The 19,628-nt window shown below is 27.6% G+C and overlaps 1 protein-coding gene across 1 annotated transcript; it reads right to left on the bottom strand.

The window, feature by feature from the left end:
- Positions 1-2,904: 2,904 nt before the first annotated feature.
- On the bottom strand, positions 2,905-17,945 carry LOC122498763. Its single transcript, XM_043606675.1, has 15 exons — positions 17,844-17,945; positions 17,576-17,696; positions 16,869-17,127; positions 16,417-16,539; positions 16,015-16,105; positions 15,772-15,908; positions 15,460-15,592; positions 15,316-15,357; positions 15,177-15,210; positions 12,780-12,919; positions 12,575-12,694; positions 12,153-12,270; positions 11,076-11,334; positions 10,827-10,949; positions 2,905-3,061 (listed from the first exon to the last, which is right to left on the bottom strand). The coding sequence occupies exons 2-15, from the start codon at positions 17,694-17,696 to the stop codon at positions 2,905-2,907; spliced, it is 1,857 nt and encodes a 618-aa protein (XP_043462610.1). The 5' UTR covers positions 17,844-17,945.
- Between the last annotated feature and the right edge of the window lie 1,683 nt (positions 17,946-19,628).

Below are 19,628 nucleotides of genomic sequence, written 5' to 3'. Positions count from 1 at the left end.
AATTTCTGAAAGTTCTACCATTGCAATAGTTAAAATAAAAACTTATTATCATCCTCAAGTTTTATCATTTTAACGCGTATTCTCTATAGACCTTTACCTTACGTATACTCAACATTAATATTGCACACCTGGATATGACTTCTATATTATTAAGAAAAAAAATCAATCCTTGATTTTTTTCACAAGAAAGAAAAAAAATTGCTCAAGACTTCTTTTTATTGTCTCATTATTTATTAATAATACTCAAATACTACTTTGTATTCAAGCACAAGAAATTTTTCTAAATAGCCTATTCTTTTTTCTTCTTTAAAATGATAATTCTATATTATTAGACAAAAAAAAATGTTCCTGTCAATATCCGTCAATTTAAAAATTTATGAATAACTTTGTAGAGAGGGAAAAAAATGTGCATGCATTGCAGTTTTATTATTATTAACACACTCAAATCGTAGGTACTTTAGATGTGATGAAAAAAAATTATTTCTCTTTTAAGATGGTATGTAAAATTTTTTAGAATTATAATTACTTTATAATATTTGCAGTAATTTAAGTAACTAGTGCGATAGCGCAAAATTAAAATGTTTTTTAAAAATAAAATTAGAAATTAAAATTTCAAACGAGAAATTTGATTGTTTATAACATCCCATGTAGAAATTGCAGTAGGATTCTCATAAGGTCTTGTAAAATTTCCCCTTTACCTATCTAAGTCTAGTAAGGAAAAATGTAGGGAACTGGTTAGGCCTCTGGATTTTCTGTGACGCTCGGATCTTGTCAGAAATATCTTATAAGGAAATGTAGCACGTACCCTACGAGAACCTCACCAGAAACCTAATTTTTTTCTGTTTAATAATTTAAGGTTATTTAATTTTAAGTAATATTATTTATTTATTATTGGAAATTATATTATTATTTTTAAAAAATCTGCGTAGTTATTAAATATATTACAATAATAATAATAATTACATATAACAATATTATTACAATGAAAAGTTAAATTAATTAAAAAATTAAAATTTTTACAATGATTACAATATTGTTAAAATATTAATTATTACAATAATTACAATGAATAAGGAAAGATGATCCAGAAGATTGATTCGTGATTCCATTTCTTCATTAAATTTAATATTACATTTTTTTTTATTGTCTGATAGCTTTCTTGTAGACCTGTGCTACTATTAAAAATTGAAATAAAAATCTTTATTCTTCAGAATTAAGTAAGGCTCAGACCCTACTAGAACTCGGGTGATTTTTAGATGATTAGAATTCTTAAATTTGGACTATACTATAATTATTCTATAAAGGAGTACTACACTGATTGTATAAATCATTTTTCCATTTTTCTTCGTGTAGTAATAAATAATAATAACAATTTCAATGTCATTATAATAGGTAATAATAATAATAAAAATAATGTAATTTTGGGCTTTAGGGAAAAGTAAGGCAAGCGATTAAATAAGAAAAATAGATTTATTTCAGACAAGCGATATAAATCGTGAATAGTACAACAACTGACTGAATTAATGTTGAAATTGACCAGAAGGGGTCGTATTAAAAAAATAAACAGAACGACATCTAGTGTTTAAAGAACTTTCTTTCAAAATGTTTGCATAAGTATTTTGTTGAAATTGACCAGAAGGGGTCGTATTAAAAAAATAAACAGAACGACATCTAGTGTTTAAAGAACTTTCTTTCAAAATGTTTGCATAATTATTTTACGGACAAGAAGAGAGTAAAGTAAGACATTGATGTTTTGAGTACCTTAAAAATATTATAAATTTTTATTATTTTTCTACATTAGTCAGGGCTCAGAAATAATAATATTTTTACAGGCATTTAATTATTTTCGTACATATAATAACATTCTTTTTAGGAATTCAATTATTTTATAAATAATAAAAATCATTGCAGAATTTCAATTATTTTTATTAAAATTTTAATCGAAATCCTCGAAAAATGTAATTATTCTTAAAAATTTTATTAAAACACGTCAAAACAATTCAGTTACTTAAAAATTTCTTGATAAAATTCTTTATTAGAATTGAATTTTAAGAAACATTGAATTAATTCAACAAATCATTTATTTTTGTATTTAAATAATTGAATTCTAGTAGAATTTTATAATAAAAATTTATTTATAAAAATGAATTTCAGTTAAAAACAAATGAATTTAGAAATAATTCTCAAAAAACTTATTTCAAAAATTATTAAAAAGTAATGGATTTATAGAATAATTTAAGTTAAAAACACTAAAAAAAATTTAATTTTGGAGAAGTTACAAATTTTTGCAGAAATTTAATTGTTTTCAAGAGAAATAAAATCCTTCGCAGATTTTAATTATGTTCAAAAATAATAAAATTCTTTTTAAGAATTCAACTATTAATTTAAAAAATCATAAAACTCATCGCAGAATTTCAATTATTTTTAAAACAATATTAGTCAAATTTTTCGAAAAATGTAATTATTCTCAAAAATTTTATTAAAAATCGCAGAAAGTATTCAGTTATTTAAAAATTTGTTGGTAAAATTCTTTATGAGAATTCTATTTTATTTATATTTATTTATATTTTTTGAATAATTCAATGTTTCTTAAAATAGAATTCTAGTAAAATTTTCTAATAAAAATTGATTTAAAAATGAATTTCAGTTAACATTTTAGATAATTGAATATTAAAAGCAATATAGCGTGGATTTTTAGAAATAATTAAATTAATTAATTGATTTAAAGAAGAATTTTCGTTAAAAATTCTTGAAAGTAAGAATTGAATTGAAATGATGAAAATAATTTTGAAGAAGTTTATAATTATGAATTTTTATAATTAAGAAAAAATGTAATTTACAGTTTACTGGTTCGAGCCCTGTATCAATTTTAAAATATTAAAAAAAAAATTATTTTAAAATGTATTATATAAAAATATTTAAACGTACCACACCGAAACTTTCCATAGAAATAACATATAATTTTCCAGCCGTTATTTGACAAGGAATAAGTACTCTCATAAGAATTATTTTTATCAGAGGTCTTGCTTTTAATGGAAATGAATACCATGTACTAAAGTAACTATACATAAAAAGAAGTAATAAAATTTTTATTAGAATTCATATAATTAATTTGGAAGCTTATTGTGAAACTTGCGTAAAGATTGCGTAAATTTCAGAAAGTTTGCGAAACTTGCAGCAAGCTTGACACACTTCTGTTAAACTACAGAAATTACAAAAATTACAATAATTACAATAATTGGGAATTATTATTAATGTAGGAAATTATTTGCTGATTGAGAATTTTTAATTAAGGAAGATTTCGACTATATCAGCAATTAGTGACATCTATTAGACGTCAATTGAACTCTTTGGTTTAGAGTCAGGTGTTATTCTTAAGATAATTATTCCGATATGGTTGTCGGTAAATAATTATATTTTTGAATTTAATTTTTGATCTGAAAAAATAAGCTGCGTGAACGACTGCACTGTGCATCTGTGAGGACTCGAACCCCAGTTAATAGCTGCCTTTCGCGGGACTAACGCCTACCAATGCACCATGCCAACACAGCCTGGACGTTCACGTTTCTTATAATCTCAGATCAAGCCCATACACTAGTCGAAGAGCTGTATAGTTAATGTAGGAAATTATTTGCTGATTGAGAATTTTTAATTAAGGAAGATTTCGACTATATCAGCAATTAGTGACATCTATTAGACGTCAATTGAACTCTTTGGTTTAGAGTCAGGTGTTATTCTTAAGATAATTATTCCGATATGGTTGTCGGTAAATAATTATATTTTTGAATTTAATTTTTGATCTGAAAAAATAAGCTGCGTGAACGACTGCACTGTGCATCTGTGAGGACTCGAACCCCAGTTAATAGCTGCCTTTCGCGGGACTAACGCCTACCAATGCACCATGCCAACACAGCCTGGACGTTCACGTTTCTTATAATCTCAGATCAAGCCCATACACTAGTCGAAGAGCTGTATAGTTAATGTAGGAAATTATTTGCTGATTGAGAATTTTTAATTAAGGAAGATTTCGACTATATCAGCAATTAGTGACATCTATTAGACGTCAATTGAACTCTTTGGTTTAGAGTCAGGTGTTATTCTTAAGATAATTATTCCGATATGGTTGTCGGTAAATAATTATATTTTTGAATTTAATTTTTGATCTGAAAAAATAAGCTGCGTGAACGACTGCACTGTGCATCTGTGAGGACTCGAACCCCAGTTAATAGCTGCCTTTCGCGGGACTAACGCCTACCAATGCACCATGCCAACACAGCCTGGACGTTCACGTTTCTTATAATCTCAGATCAAGCCCATACACTAGTCGAAGAGCTGTATAGTTAATGTAGGAAATTATTTGCTGATTGAGAATTTTTAATTAAGGAAGATTTCGACTATATCAGCAATTAGTGACATCTATTAGACGTCAATTGAACTCTTTGGTTTAGAGTCAGGTGTTATTCTTAAGATAATTATTCCGATATGGTTGTCGGTAAATAATTATATTTTTGAATTTAATTTTTGATCTGAAAAAATAAGCTGCGTGAACGACTGCACTGTGCATCTGTGAGGACTCGAACCCCAGTTAATAGCTGCCTTTCGCGGGACTAACGCCTACCAATGCACCATGCCAACACAGCCTGGACGTTCACGTTTCTTATAATCTCAGATCAAGCCCATACACTAGTCGAAGAGCTGTATAGTTAATGTAGGAAATTATTTGCTGATTGAGAATTTTTAATTAAGGAAGATTTCGACTATATCAGCAATTAGTGACATCTATTAGACGTCAATTGAACTCTTTGGTTTAGAGTCAGGTGTTATTCTTAAGATAATTATTCCGATATGGTTGTCGGTAAATAATTATATTTTTGAATTTAATTTTTGATCTGAAAAAATAAGCTGCGTGAACGACTGCACTGTGCATCTGTGAGGACTCGAACCCCAGTTAATAGCTGCCTTTCGCGGGACTAACGCCTACCAATGCACCATGCCAACACAGCCTGGACGTTCACGTTTCTTATAATCTCAGATCAAGCCCATACACTAGTCGAAGAGCTGTATAGTTAATGTAGGAAATTATTTGCTGATTGAGAATTTTTAATTAAGGAAGATTTCGACTATATCAGCAATTAGTGACATCTATTAGACGTCAATTGAACTCTTTGGTTTAGAGTCAGGTGTTATTCTTAAGATAATTATTCCGATATGGTTGTCGGTAAATAATTATATTTTTGAATTTAATTTTTGATCTGAAAAAATAAGCTGCGTGAACGACTGCACTGTGCATCTGTGAGGACTCGAACCCCAGTTAATAGCTGCCTTTCGCGGGACTAACGCCTACCAATGCACCATGCCAACACAGCCTGGACGTTCACGTTTCTTATAATCTCAGATCAAGCCCATACACTAGTCGAAGAGCTGTATAGTTAATGTAGGAAATTATTTGCTGATTGAGAATTTTTAATTAAGGAAGATTTCGACTATATCAGCAATTAGTGACATCTATTAGACGTCAATTGAACTCTTTGGTTTAGAGTCAGGTGTTATTCTTAAGATAATTATTCCGATATGGTTGTCGGTAAATAATTATATTTTTGAATTTAATTTTTGATCTGAAAAAATAAGCTGCGTGAACGACTGCACTGTGCATCTGTGAGGACTCGAACCCCAGTTAATAGCTGCCTTTCGCGGGACTAACGCCTACCAATGCACCATGCCAACACAGCCTGGACGTTCACGTTTCTTATAATCTCAGATCAAGCCCATACACTAGTCGAAGAGCTGTATAGTTAATATAGGAAATTATTTGCTGATTGAGAATTTTTAATTAAGGAAGATTTCGACTATATCAGCAATTAGTGACATCTATTAGACGTCAATTGAACTCTTTGGTTTAGAGTCAGGTGTTATTCTTAAGATAATTATTCCGATATGGTTGTCGGTAAATAATTATATTTTTGAATTTAATTTTTGATCTGAAAAAATAAGCTGCGTGAACGACTGCACTGTGCATCTGTGAGGACTCGAACCCCAGTTAATAGCTGCCTTTCGCGGGACTAACGCCTACCAATGCACCATGCCAACACAGCCTGGACGTTCACGTTTCTTATAATCTCAGATCAAGCCCATACACTAGTCGAAGAGCTGTATAGTTAATGTAGGAAATTATTTGCTGATTGAGAATTTTTAATTAAGGAAGATTTCGACTATATCAGCAATTAGTGACATCTATTAGACGTCAATTGAACTCTTTGGTTTAGAGTCAGGTGTTATTCTTAAGATAATTATTCCGATATGGTTGTCGGTAAATAATTATATTTTTGAATTTAATTTTTGATCTGAAAAAATAAGCTGCGTGAACGACTGCACTGTGCATCTGTGAGGACTCGAACCCCAGTTAATAGCTGCCTTTCGCGGGACTAACGCCTACCAATGCACCATGCCAACACAGCCTGGACGTTCACGTTTCTTATAATCTCAGATCAAGCCCATACACTAGTCGAAGAGCTGTATAGTTAATGTAGGAAATTATTTGCTGATTGAGAATTTTTAATTAAGGAAGATTTCGACTATATCAGCAATTAGTGACATCTATTAGACGTCAATTGAACTCTTTGGTTTAGAGTCAGGTGTTATTCTTAAGATAATTATTCCGATATGGTTGTCGGTAAATAATTATATTTTTGAATTTAATTTTTGATCTGAAAAAATAAGCTGCGTGAACGACTGCACTGTGCATCTGTGAGGACTCGAACCCCAGTTAATAGCTGCCTTTCGCGGGACTAACGCCTACCAATGCACCATGCCAACACAGCCTGGACGTTCACGTTTCTTATAATCTCAGATCAAGCCCATACACTAGTCGAAGAGCTGTATAGTTAATGTAGGAAATTATTTGCTGATTGAGAATTTTTAATTAAGGAAGATTTCGACTATATCAGCAATTAGTGACATCTATTAGACGTCAATTGAACTCTTTGGTTTAGAGTCAGGTGTTATTCTTAAGATAATTATTCCGATATGGTTGTCGGTAAATAATTATATTTTTGAATTTAATTTTTGATCTGAAAAAATAAGCTGCGTGAACGACTGCACTGTGCATCTGTGAGGACTCGAACCCCAGTTAATAGCTGCCTTTCGCGGGACTAACGCCTACCAATGCACCATGCCAACACAGCCTGGACGTTCACGTTTCTTATAATCTCAGATCAAGCCCATACACTAGTCGAAGAGCTGTATAGTTAATGTAGGAAATTATTTGCTGATTGAGAATTTTTAATTAAGGAAGATTTCGACTATATCAGCAATTAGTGACATCTATTAGACGTCAATTGAACTCTTTGGTTTAGAGTCAGGTGTTATTCTTAAGATAATTATTCCGATATATTGAACCAAAGAGTTCAATTGACGTCTAATAGATGTCACTAATTGCTGATATAGTCGAAATCTTCCTTAATTAAAAATTCTCAATCAGCAAATAATTTCCTACATTAACTATACAGCTCTTCGACTAGTGTATGGGCTTGATCTGAGATTATAAGAAACGTGAACGTCCAGGCTGTGTTGGCATGGTGCATTGGTAGGCGTTAGTCCCGCGAAAGGCAGCTATTAACTGGGGTTCGAGTCCTCACAGATGCACAGTGCAGTCGTTCACGCAGCTTATTTTTTCAGATCAAAAATTAAATTCAAAAATATAATTATTTACCGACAACCATATCGGAATAATTATCTTAAGAATAACACCTGACTCTAAACCAAAGAGTTCAATTGACGTCTAATAGATGTCACTAATTGCTGATATAGTCGAAATCTTCCTTAATTAAAAATTCTCAATCAGCAAATAATTTCCTACATTAACTATACAGCTCTTCGACTAGTGTATGGGCTTGATCTGAGATTATAAGAAACGTGAACGTCCAGGCTGTGTTGGCATGGTGCATTGGTAGGCGTTAGTCCCGCGAAAGGCAGCTATTAACTGGGGTTCGAGTCCTCACAGATGCACAGTGCAGTCGTTCACGCAGCTTATTTTTTCAGATCAAAAATTAAATTCAAAAATATAATTATTTACCGACAACCATATCGGAATAATTATCTTAAGAATAACACCTGACTCTAAACCAAAGAGTTCAATTGACGTCTAATAGATGTCACTAATTGCTGATATAGTCGAAATCTTCCTTAATTAAAAATTCTCAATCAGCAAATAATTTCCTACATTAACTATACAGCTCTTCGACTAGTGTATGGGCTTGATCTGAGATTATAAGAAACGTGAACGTCCAGGCTGTGTTGGCATGGTGCATTGGTAGGCGTTAGTCCCGCGAAAGGCAGCTATTAACTGGGGTTCGAGTCCTCACAGATGCACAGTGCAGTCGTTCACGCAGCTTATTTTTTCAGATCAAAAATTAAATTCAAAAATATAATTATTTACCGACAACCATATCGGAATAATTATCTTAAGAATAACACCTGACTCTAAACCAAAGAGTTCAATTGACGTCTAATAGATGTCACTAATTGCTGATATAGTCGAAATCTTCCTTAATTAATTATTATTAATGTTCGATACTCACACAGCATTCTGCATGTTAAGACTGTGATCAATTAATTTTTGACATGGTAAACTATGCATGTATAAATGTATTACTTGTCCAAGCACAACCGGAAGCCATCTTATTGCTTCATCCAGATTTTCCATTTTCATGACAATCTGAGAGCGAAAAATTTCAAACTTTACATAATGATTGTGTTGTGTTGACTAAATTATCTTTTAATTCAACAAACTAATTTATTACATATTTCTACATAAATCAAAACGAAAAGTCACATCAATTCTTTAAGGGGTCAGGCCACCATGCACCTGTAAAAAAGAATGGTCAAATTTGGGAATTTTTTCAAAGATTATATTAAAAGCTATTAAATTTTCGTATTCAGTACTTTATATATATATATATATCCAAATGTACCAAAAAATATATTAAACCTATTTTTTTTAATATAAAATGGCCTGCTCCAGGATCCGTTTTAAATAATGACGTTTTTTTGAGGCCCAAAATTGGCGGAATGACTGTACCTACAAAATTGAACCTGGAATAAAAAACCAAAAATTTTCTTTTAATATATGCCATAAACTAGTAGACCATGTAAGGGATTTTGAAAATATTGTTTTTTCGAAAAATGGCAAGTATATAAACAAAAAATACTGTTCTCGTACACAAATTTAATTACTTAATTGTTTATAAAAAGAAAAATTTGCAACATATCAAAAAATCCCTACGTGGTCTACTAGTTTATGCCATATATTAAAAGACAATTTTTGGTTTTTTATTCCAGGTTCAAATTTGTCGGTACAGCCATTCCGCCCGTTTTGGGCCTCCAAAAAACGTCATTATTTAAAACGGATCCTGGAGCAGGCCATTTTATAATAAAAAAAATATGTTTAATATATTTTTTGGTACATTTTGAGATAAATATAATAAAGTACTGAATACGAAAATTTAATAGCTTTTTTATCCCACATGCACAAAAATGGCGCTTTTAGATAGCTGACGACAGGGAGTAAAGTCATTCATTTGTTCGACCATATGAAAATGGCGTCCATTTTCTCCCATGTGCAAACATAACCGCTGATCCCATGCGTTATTTTTGCCCAAGGGAGAAAACGGCCGCCATTTTCATATAAGTTGAACAAGTGACTGACTTTTATTCCCTGTCGTCTGCTATCTGAAATCGCCACTTTTGTGCATTAGGAATAAAAAATATCGTAAGTAACATGGGAATAAAGGCAGCCAATTTGTAAACAAATGGCTGCCTTTATACCCTTGTTGCTTAATATACAATTAATATACTCTTTGCAAAAATTCCCAAATTTGACCATTCTTTTTTACACGTGCATGGTGGCCTGACCTCTTAAGAATAAATTGTTATGCTATTTCCCTTTTTTAAATATATTTTTATCGTCGAAAATAAATTCTTCTATTACCTTTACACCCGTAATACTTATTACAATCATATTGATTCCCATTTGAAAAAGAAAAGTTTTTGAATATGCAGACTGTATTTCATCTGCAAAGCTTGGGCAAAAGAAAAAAGTAAGTCAATCAATTCAAAACTTTTCAGACAGCACGCAACCTTGCTGCAAGATTTCATACTATCAGAATTGAGTTATCACCCAAATAGCGAAAATTTAATTAGCAATATTAGAATAAAATTCGGTAATTACGAATATGAAGTCAGATTCTTAAAATTTTAAATGACGGGTTCAATATGGCTAACGATCAAATTAAAAATGAAGCAGATTTTGATTAAAAATTATCACTTTGACTGCACGGAGAGAAAAAACAAGGCTTTTCCCCGTGACTTCAATTCATGCCTTTTTCAGGAAGCAGTTTCACCAGATTTCCCGATGAATTTCTTGCGTTTAGCGGTTAGGCCACGCCTTAGCCCTTATTGGCCTAAGCTCGTTGCAAGATTCTCACCGGGAAAAACCGTGAGCGTCCTGCGTTTGTACTGTGATAATTTTCACGCGTTAAATGCATATTTTTTCATGGGGAAAAGCCTTGTTTTTTCTCCCCGTGTGGTTATTTTGAAATCTGCGAGTCACAACTTTCAAGTAAATTTGACAGACTTTTAGTTTTATCGCCCACCATATTGGATCCGCCATTTTGAATTTGGAAAATATTGCGCTATCTGGTCAATAAAAAAATTCTCAATTATTCCAAAATTTATCTTCTTGCATAATTTTACATTTTTACATCAAAGTATAAAATTTAAAATGCAAAATTTTGGAACAATTCTCAAATATAATTTTCGAAAATACCAACTGCAAAATGTCAATATGACTTTTAACACATTTTATTATTTCCCTATGAACGTCATCATCTGAATTATCACACCACTCCGCAGGATTTTGAATACCTTTTGCTGTTACATTTTTCAGTCGATGCCTGTTAGAGACTTTAAAAATTAAATGATACATAGAAAAATAATGAGAGCATAAATGCAACATGAAATTATGAAGTAATTATTATTAATACAATAATAATTGTGATGTAAAATAAAATTTTTGTTACCCTATAATTTCAAACATTCCACAGCAATGTAACACGTACGTTATAAACATTGTGTCTACCGATAGCAATATCGTTATAAAAAAAAATGAACTAATATAAGAATGAACTAACAAATATATATGATACTTTTTCACATTTATAATATTCTCGACTGGAAATAGCAAAGGATAGGTTTCATTTTGTCCAGGTATTACTTTTTCTCCAATTAACTGAAGCGTTGGAATAAGAACGAAAATAATCAGAGCACCATACACGATTTCTAGTAGAAATTTTTTTTTTATTTATTGTTATAATAACTACTTTCAAACTACTTTTTATGCTTTATATTTTTTATAAATATAAAATATATTTTGTAAATATAAAATAAATTTTATTTTTACTTTATTTATTTTTTTCTAAATAATGTCTCACGACTTTTCTTTGAAAAGGAAAAAAATTTAATTTTTATCCTACCTGCACGAAAAGTATGTCATTTCGGGCACTTAAGGCGGGCGCAAAGTAACTCATTCCGCCTGGGAGTAGGGGAAGCGGGTGGAAAAGTATTTTCCGCCCGCATGTTAATTATTCGATTTTCTTCATTTAAATGCGACATTTTCGACTTTCGTTTTATGTTGACTATAAAAATGCAAACATTTTCAACTTGATTTATTTTGTCTATAAAAATGTGTAAATTTTTTTCGATTTTCTCTAAAAAAAAATTATGACACATTTGGTTTTGTTCCCATTTCGTTTGTAAAAATTGTCAATTTTAAACGTTCTTGTTTCAGTTTTGTTTAATTATTGATTACTACGTTCTATACAAATAAATACTATATTTCCAGAATACAGTGTTTTCTTATTTATATATTAAAACTTCTATCATTATAGACTTCAAAGAGTTAACATTTATATAGAGTTTAATTTTTAACTAATATGAGCGTTTAATCGTTCGGGCTCTCAATGCCATACTTTCCATGTAGTTAGGACAAAAAATTATGTTCGCATCATGGGCGCAAAGGTGATTACGACTCTGGCGAAATCACCTATTTTAGGCCCTTGATACGAAAATAACTATTATAGAAATCTTTACGAACTTACTTAAATAAATTATGGTCATATTATGACTATCTGATGCATAATCTCTTAAAATTTGAATATCCGATAAGCCGTACAAAGACGTCCAATGATTTTGCATTCTTAATAAAAGTTCTTTCATCTAAATATAAGAACACGGAGGGACTATCAAACATTATACATATGAAGACAATTTCTCCTATACTAAATGAGACGCGCTCTGAAGAAAGGTACCTAGAAAGCAAAAATTTTGATTTTCAGAATGAAAATATAGATTAACTCTAAATATAAACCACTTTTTTAAAGTCTTCGTTACATCTAAAATAATAAATAAAAACTTCTTAGGTACCATTCTTGGGAGCGTGTCACATATAAAAATAAAAAATGAAAAACGACCAAAAAAACAATAGAAACTGTTTTTTCAAAAAAGAAAAAATTATGCCTACCTTTTTCTTGTTTACTATACAATTACTCATTTTTGCTATACAAACTGAGTCCGTTACAAGATGTGACACAATTTCAAAAACCATATCCATATCTGGCCAATAATTTATTACAGAAGTAATCTGCACAAAATTAGTAAAAAAAAAATTCTAATTAAAAAATTAAAAAAGATTTAAAATCTTTTATCTGAATTAATTGAAAAACTACCTGTAAATACATTTGAGATAATAAAAATGTCATTATAATGAAAACTATAATACAAGATCTTTTGATTGATTGAAATGGCCATTGTCCAATGCTAGATAAAAGAATTATATTCAGTCGATAGTAGGAGATTTCTGAAAGTTCTACCATTGCAATAGTTAAAATAAAAACTTATTATCTTCCTCAAGTTTTATCATTTTAACGCGTATTCTTTATAGACCGTTACCTTACGTATACTCAACATTAATATTGCACATGATATATATCCTTTTTCTTCTTAAAAATGATAATTCTGTATTATTAGACAAAAAAAAAGTTCCTGTCAATATCCGTCAATTTAAAAATTTATGAATAACTTTAAAGAGAGGGAACAAAATGTACATGCATTGCAGTTTCATTATTATTAATACACTCAAATCGTAGGTACTTTAGGTGTGATGAAAAAAAATTATTTCTCTTTTATGATGGTAAGTAAAATTTTTTAGAATTATAATTACTTTGTAATATTTGCAGTAATATAAGTAACTAGTGCGATAGAGCAAAATTAAAATGTTTTTTTAAAATAAAATTGGAAATTAAAATTTCAAACGAGAAATTTTATTGTTTATAACATTACAGCAAACTTTTGAATTAGTCGTCTGTATTGTAGACAAGCCCTTCTCTACAATAAAGACAACTAAACAGAATGTTGACAGAAATGTTACTTTTCATTTAATTGTCTCTATTGAAGGCCTCGAACCAATGAACTTTTCGGACCAACAATGAAAATTTACGGACCAATTACTGACAAAAATATTCAAAATTATTTTCATCATTTCAATTCAATTATTACTTTCAAGAATTTTCAACTAAATTTCTTCTTTAAATTAATTAATTTTCAAAAAAGTTCTCTGACAATTTTCAAATCCATTTGTTTACAATATTCAATTTTACCAATATTGCAATTATTCGTAAATTCTTCAATTAAATATAAATTAAAAAATAAAAACTTCAAATAGTATAAAAAAATTCAAATTAAACTTTTTCAAAAAAATTATTTTCAAAATTTAATTATTTTTAAAAATTTACGCTTTATTGCTTTTAATATTCAATTATTATCTAAAATTTTAATTGAAATTCATTTTTAAATCAATTTCTATTAGGAAATTCTACGAGAATTCAATTATTTAAATACAAAAATAAATAATTTATTGAATAATTTAATGTTTCTTAAAATATAATTCTCATAAAGAATTTTATCAACAAAATTTTTAAATAATTGAATTCTTTTGGAAAATTTTATTAAAATAGCAGATATTGAAAATCATTGAATTGAGGAAAATTTTTGAAAATAATTGAATTTTTTTAATTAAATTTTTGCGTAGAATTTTATTACTTTTAAAAAATAATTGAATTTCTGCAACAATTTGTAACTTCTCTCCAAAATTAAATTATATTTTAGTGTTTTTAAATAAAATTTTTCTATAAATTCAATATTTTTAATAATTTTTGGAAAAGTTTTTTTAGAATAATTACATTTATCGAGGAATTCGATTAAAATTTTATAATAAAGTAATTGAAATTCTGCATTGAGTTTTATTATTTATGAAAATAATTGACTTTCTAAAGAGAATTTTATTATGTACGAAAATAATTGAATCCCTGTAAAAATTTTATTTTATTTATGAAAATAATTGAATTATTACGAAGAAATTTTTAAAAAATTTGTAAATAATAATTGAATTATTACGAAGAAATTTATAAATAATTTGTAAATAAATGAATTATTACGAAGAAATTTTTATCATTTTATGAAAATAATTAAATGTTTGCGTAGAATTTTATTAAAATTTTTGAAAATAATTGAATTCTTTTGGAAAATTATATTAAAATACATAGTAGTTATTGAAAAGCATTGAATTGATGAATTTTTTTTTTTTGAAAATAATTAAAATTTTATTAAAATTTTTGAAAATAATTGAATTTTGGAAGAGGAATTTTATTATTTCTAAAGATAATTGAAATTTTTACGAGAATCTTTTTAAATTTTGGAACATAATTAAATTTCAGCAAAGAATTTTATTACTCTTAATAATAATTGAATTTCTGCAATTATTTGTAATTTCTCTAAAATTCTCCAAATTATATCGTACAATTTACGAACTTTTCGTCCTTTTTCAATCAAATTACGGACTTTACGGACCTGTTTTCAAAAAAACTGACTTTTACGAACATTCAGGGGAAGATAAAGGAGGGGATTACTTATTTAAATAATTTTTTGTAAATAAATTTTCAAACATTTAAAAAGTGCCCTCGGTATTTTTATTCGAACACTTCTATATGCAAACAGTCATTTAATTGCAGAAGATACATGTTAACATGTTTGTCGTCATATAAATGTTGACACGTTTTTTTTAATACCTTGTTTAATAATACTTACAACGTTGTAATAATACTAATAATAATCATACAGTAATACAAAATTTAAAAAGTTGATGAAAATTTTATTTTCCAATGTTTTTTGGAATTCTAAATTTTTGCTTAATGCAATTTATCTTACGGATAATAAGAGTGTAAAGTAGGACATTGATGTTTTGAGTATCTTGAAAGTAATATGTAATTTTTATTATTTTTCTAGCGGAATTTAAAAGAAAAATTGGTTTGTTCATTTAATTATATATACATAATAGATAGATAAACCTACCAGACTGAAACTTTCCATTGACATAACGTACAATTTTCCAGCCGTTATTTGACAAGGATTTACTACTCTCATCAAAATTATTTGTATCAGTGGCCTTGTTTTTAATGGAAACGAATACCATGGAATGCAATATCTGAATAGAAAAATATCCCAAATTAGTAATTAGTAAAATTAATAAGATTAATTAAATTAATTGTGTAAATTAATAAAATTAAAGGTATCAATATTAATTATATTAATTATAAATATTAATTATTAAATAATAATAAATGTTTGATGTAATAAATCTCAAAATAAAAATTAATGACATACACAGCATTCTGAATGCTAAGACTGTGGTCAATTAATTTTTGGCATGGCAAACTATTCATATATAAATGTAATACTTGAGCATTTACACTTGAGAGCCATCTAAGTACTTGTTCTGGATTTTCTAAATTTATGACAATCTGAGCAAGAAAATGTTATTATTTTTTTTTCTAATTTTATTGAGTAGAAAAGTAATTAATTTTTTCTAAATATGTTTTTATCGTCGAGAATAAATTTCTCTATTACCTGTACACCCGTGATACTCATTACAAGAATATTAATTCCAATTTGAAAAAGAAAACTCGTTGAATAAGCAGATTCAAGAAGGTCTGCAAATCTTACGTGTAAATAAAATTAATTTTATTTAAATAAATCGAGTGTATAAAAAAGAATAATTAATGAAAAATATATAATTACAATCGGTCAGTTTTGAAATTTGACTTTGACTTTAGATTCGATTTTGACTTTCACTCTGACTTTGACTTTAATTTTAGCTTCGAATGTTAAAGTGAAAGTCGAAATAAAAATGAAAGTCAAAGTTAAAATCAAATCGAGAGTCAAAGTAGTAAAAAGATTATTGAATATTAGTAGGTTAATAGGTTAATAAATATTAATAGTTTAATAGACACAAGTAGGTAAAATACTAACTCTAAAATTTCCGAATGATGTTTAATACATTTTACAATCTTATTAAATACTTCATTATCTAAATCCTTCAACCACTCTTGAAGATCTTCAATATTTTTCGGTATTATTCTACTCAATTGACTCCTGTTGGATATTTTATAGTTTAAATGTTACATAGAAAAATATTAAATAAATTAGTATAGATTTTTAGGAGTTACTCTTAGTGCGTTTGTAAGAAATTTGCGTATCATAACTACGGATGTAAATAATAATGCGGACAGTTAGGTTTTAGTTATTAATTTAAGTACAATCTTTAGTTATATTAGTACTTTGTACGAAAGGGTTTTACCCGTTAACATTTTGAATAAATAAATAAATAAATAAATAAATAGTAAATAACTATAAAATAGTAACAAGAAAATAACAATAATTTATTATACCATAATTAGATAAATGAATGTAATATTTGTCACCTTAACACTGCAAACATTCCACAGCAGTGACTCATATATGTTATAAACATTGTGTCTATTGCTACCACAACTGTGACAAAAAAAAATGTACTAAAATAAGAATGAACTAATTCGATTTTATGATATTTCTCAAGATTCATTATATTGTGAATTGGATATGGCATAGGATAGGTTTGATTTTTTCCTGGCAAAACAATTTCTGCAATTGACTGAAGTGTTGGGACGAGCATAAACAATGATATGGCTGAATAACAGATTTCTAAAATAAGAAAAAAATTACATTTCTTAGGAATATATTTATTGATAATTTATTGATGTAGATACAAAATTTCTTTATAGGACTTTTTGCATGTACGATTATTTATATATTGTTCGATAATTTATAATTTTTGACTTTCGCTTCGATTTTGACTTTGACATTCGGCTTTCATTTTGACCTTTGAAGTTAAAGTGAACGTCAAAGTGAAATTGAAAGTCAAAGTCAAACTTTCGATTCGGTTATCACTTTGACTTTGATTTTCATTTTTATTTTCACTTTGACCTTCAAAGCGAAAATCTAAGTCAAAGTGAACGTCAAAGTAAAAATGAAATTCAACGACAAAGTCAAAGTTGAAGCGAAAATCAAAGTAAAAATTTTCTCACATGACCTTAATCGAATTTTTAAAACCACTTTCTTTTCGCAATTAAAGATTAAACGACAAACTTACTTGTATAAAGTAATGTCATTTTTTGACTATAACTCGAATAATTCTTTAAAACATCAATATCTGAAGTATCGTTCAAATAAGTCGTCCAATAAGTCTCCATTTTTTCTAAAAGATCTTTCATCTAAAATAACAAACCTATTTAAAAATTTTTTATTTGCATTTTAAATAAAAAAAAATACAATCAAATAGTAACAAAACTATAATTTTCTCACAATAAACGACAAATTATTTATCAAAAGAAAAGTTTTTTTTTTAAATTTTCTCTCACCTTTTTCCTATTTATAATACAATTACACAATTTTACTGAACAAATTATTCCAATAATAAGAGGCGATACAATTTCAGCAATTATTTCCAAATCTGGCCAATAATCTATTATAGAAATAATCTGGCAAATATTTGTTTTTATTTATTTTTTTATTTTATAAACAAAAAATTTCCTATTTTCTTTAAGCATAAATAATAATAATAATAATAATAATAATAATAATAATAATAATAATAATAATAATAATAATAATAATAATAATAATAATAATAATAATAATAATAATAATAATTATAATAATTATAATAATAATAATTATAATAATTATAATAATAAATAGATTTAAAATAAATAAATAAAATTATTAATAATAAAAATAAATAAATAAAAAATAATACAAAATAAGGATTATTTTTTTGTGAATATTTTGTAAAATGACCTGCATATAAACTTCAGATAATGTGGTTACTATCATAATGACAAATATAATACGAGACTCCATTGTTGATTGAAATGGCCATTGTCCAATGATAGAGAGAAGAATTTTATTCAAACGATAATAATGAATTTGAAAAAAATCTGACATTGTTAATATAATGGTATATAATATACAAATAACTATATTATAATCTTCGTCAAAAAGTTTTAAAATGAAAAAGTTTAAAATGAATTCTACGAATTCAATTTTACCTTACAAATGTATATTTAATATTAATAATTCAAATGTCGATGATATGATTTCTGTATTATTTAAACGAATATATTCCTGCGTCTATCCGTCAATATAAAAGTCATTAATCTTGCAGAAAGTGAAATAAGTTGCGTGCATTGTGAAAAGATTTAGTTTTATCGCTTCATTATTTCTTTAAAATATTCAAATCGTGCTTTGCGTTTTGTTATACAAAACTTAAATCTTTTTTTACGTGGTTATAAATATTTTTAAATTGACTATTACTTTCAGTTCAAGTTGTACCTATACTGTTAAATTATAATTACCCTTCTTTGTTATTCAGACGTACCGAATTTCAAAACTATTAATAATAGTTTTCTTATAATAAGTTAAAATAATTAAAATGAAACAAGAATCTGAATTATTTTGATAAAATTTGAATTAAATTAATAACTATATTTGAATTATATTTTTATTAAAGGTAAATTATATTATTAATTAAACCTTCGCGGTTTAACGACATGTGACTGTAACAATTTAAAATTTTTCAACCAGTTTTCTCTTAATATTATTAATAAACTGAGCTGATATTTTGTAAGGAAGTTTGAAATATAGTAAGAAAGGAGCGTACGGTACAAAAGTTTAAACATTTTCAAAATTAATTAATATAAAACACTTTTAAATCTGATAAAAAGTAAGGCTATGAGTAACCGTCTAAACTGATGAATTTAAAAGTGTTTTATAAGAATTAATTAAAAAGCAATTTTTTTTAAATTTCTTATTGTTTATTTATAAATTTTGTCAATTTATATGTAAGGAGTCTACCAAGATGGTTCAATTTTTATCCGTTTGTTAAAAGAACTAATTTTACTGAAATTAACAAACCATAATAATTAACATTTAATAAATAACAAAAATTACAAAAAATTACAAAAATAACAAAAATTAACAAAATTAACGATAGTTTTAGTGTCAAACGAGGTGTCAAATTTTAAAAAAGCACAACTCAATGGAAAAATTACAAATCATAATTTATTTCACCCATTTCATTATCACATTACCACACAACTTCAATTAAATTCCTTGTCATAATAATTTATCTAATAATTATTATT

This window comes from Leptopilina heterotoma, unplaced genomic scaffold (assembly GCF_015476425.1).
Source record: "Leptopilina heterotoma isolate Lh14 unplaced genomic scaffold, ASM1547642v1 Lhet_159, whole genome shotgun sequence".
Classification (NCBI taxonomy): Eukaryota; Metazoa; Arthropoda; class Insecta; order Hymenoptera; family Figitidae; genus Leptopilina; species Leptopilina heterotoma.
This window is presented reverse-complemented; position numbering and strand designations above follow the sequence as displayed.

Excerpts from the sequence above, each read along its gene's own strand:
- LOC122498763 (XM_043606675.1), bottom strand. The coding sequence starts at position 17,696 with ATGAAAGATCTTTTAGAAAAAATGGAGACTTATTGGACGACTTATTTG. Across the intron at positions 15,909-16,014 it reads TGAGTATCACGGGTGTACAG|ATTGTCATAAATTTAGAAAA; the intron begins GTAATAGAGAAA and ends TTTCTTGCTCAG. Across the intron at positions 12,920-15,176 it reads TGTAAGTATTATTAAACAAG|AACTTTCAGAAATCTCCTAC; the intron begins GTATTAAAAAAA and ends TTGCAATGGTAG.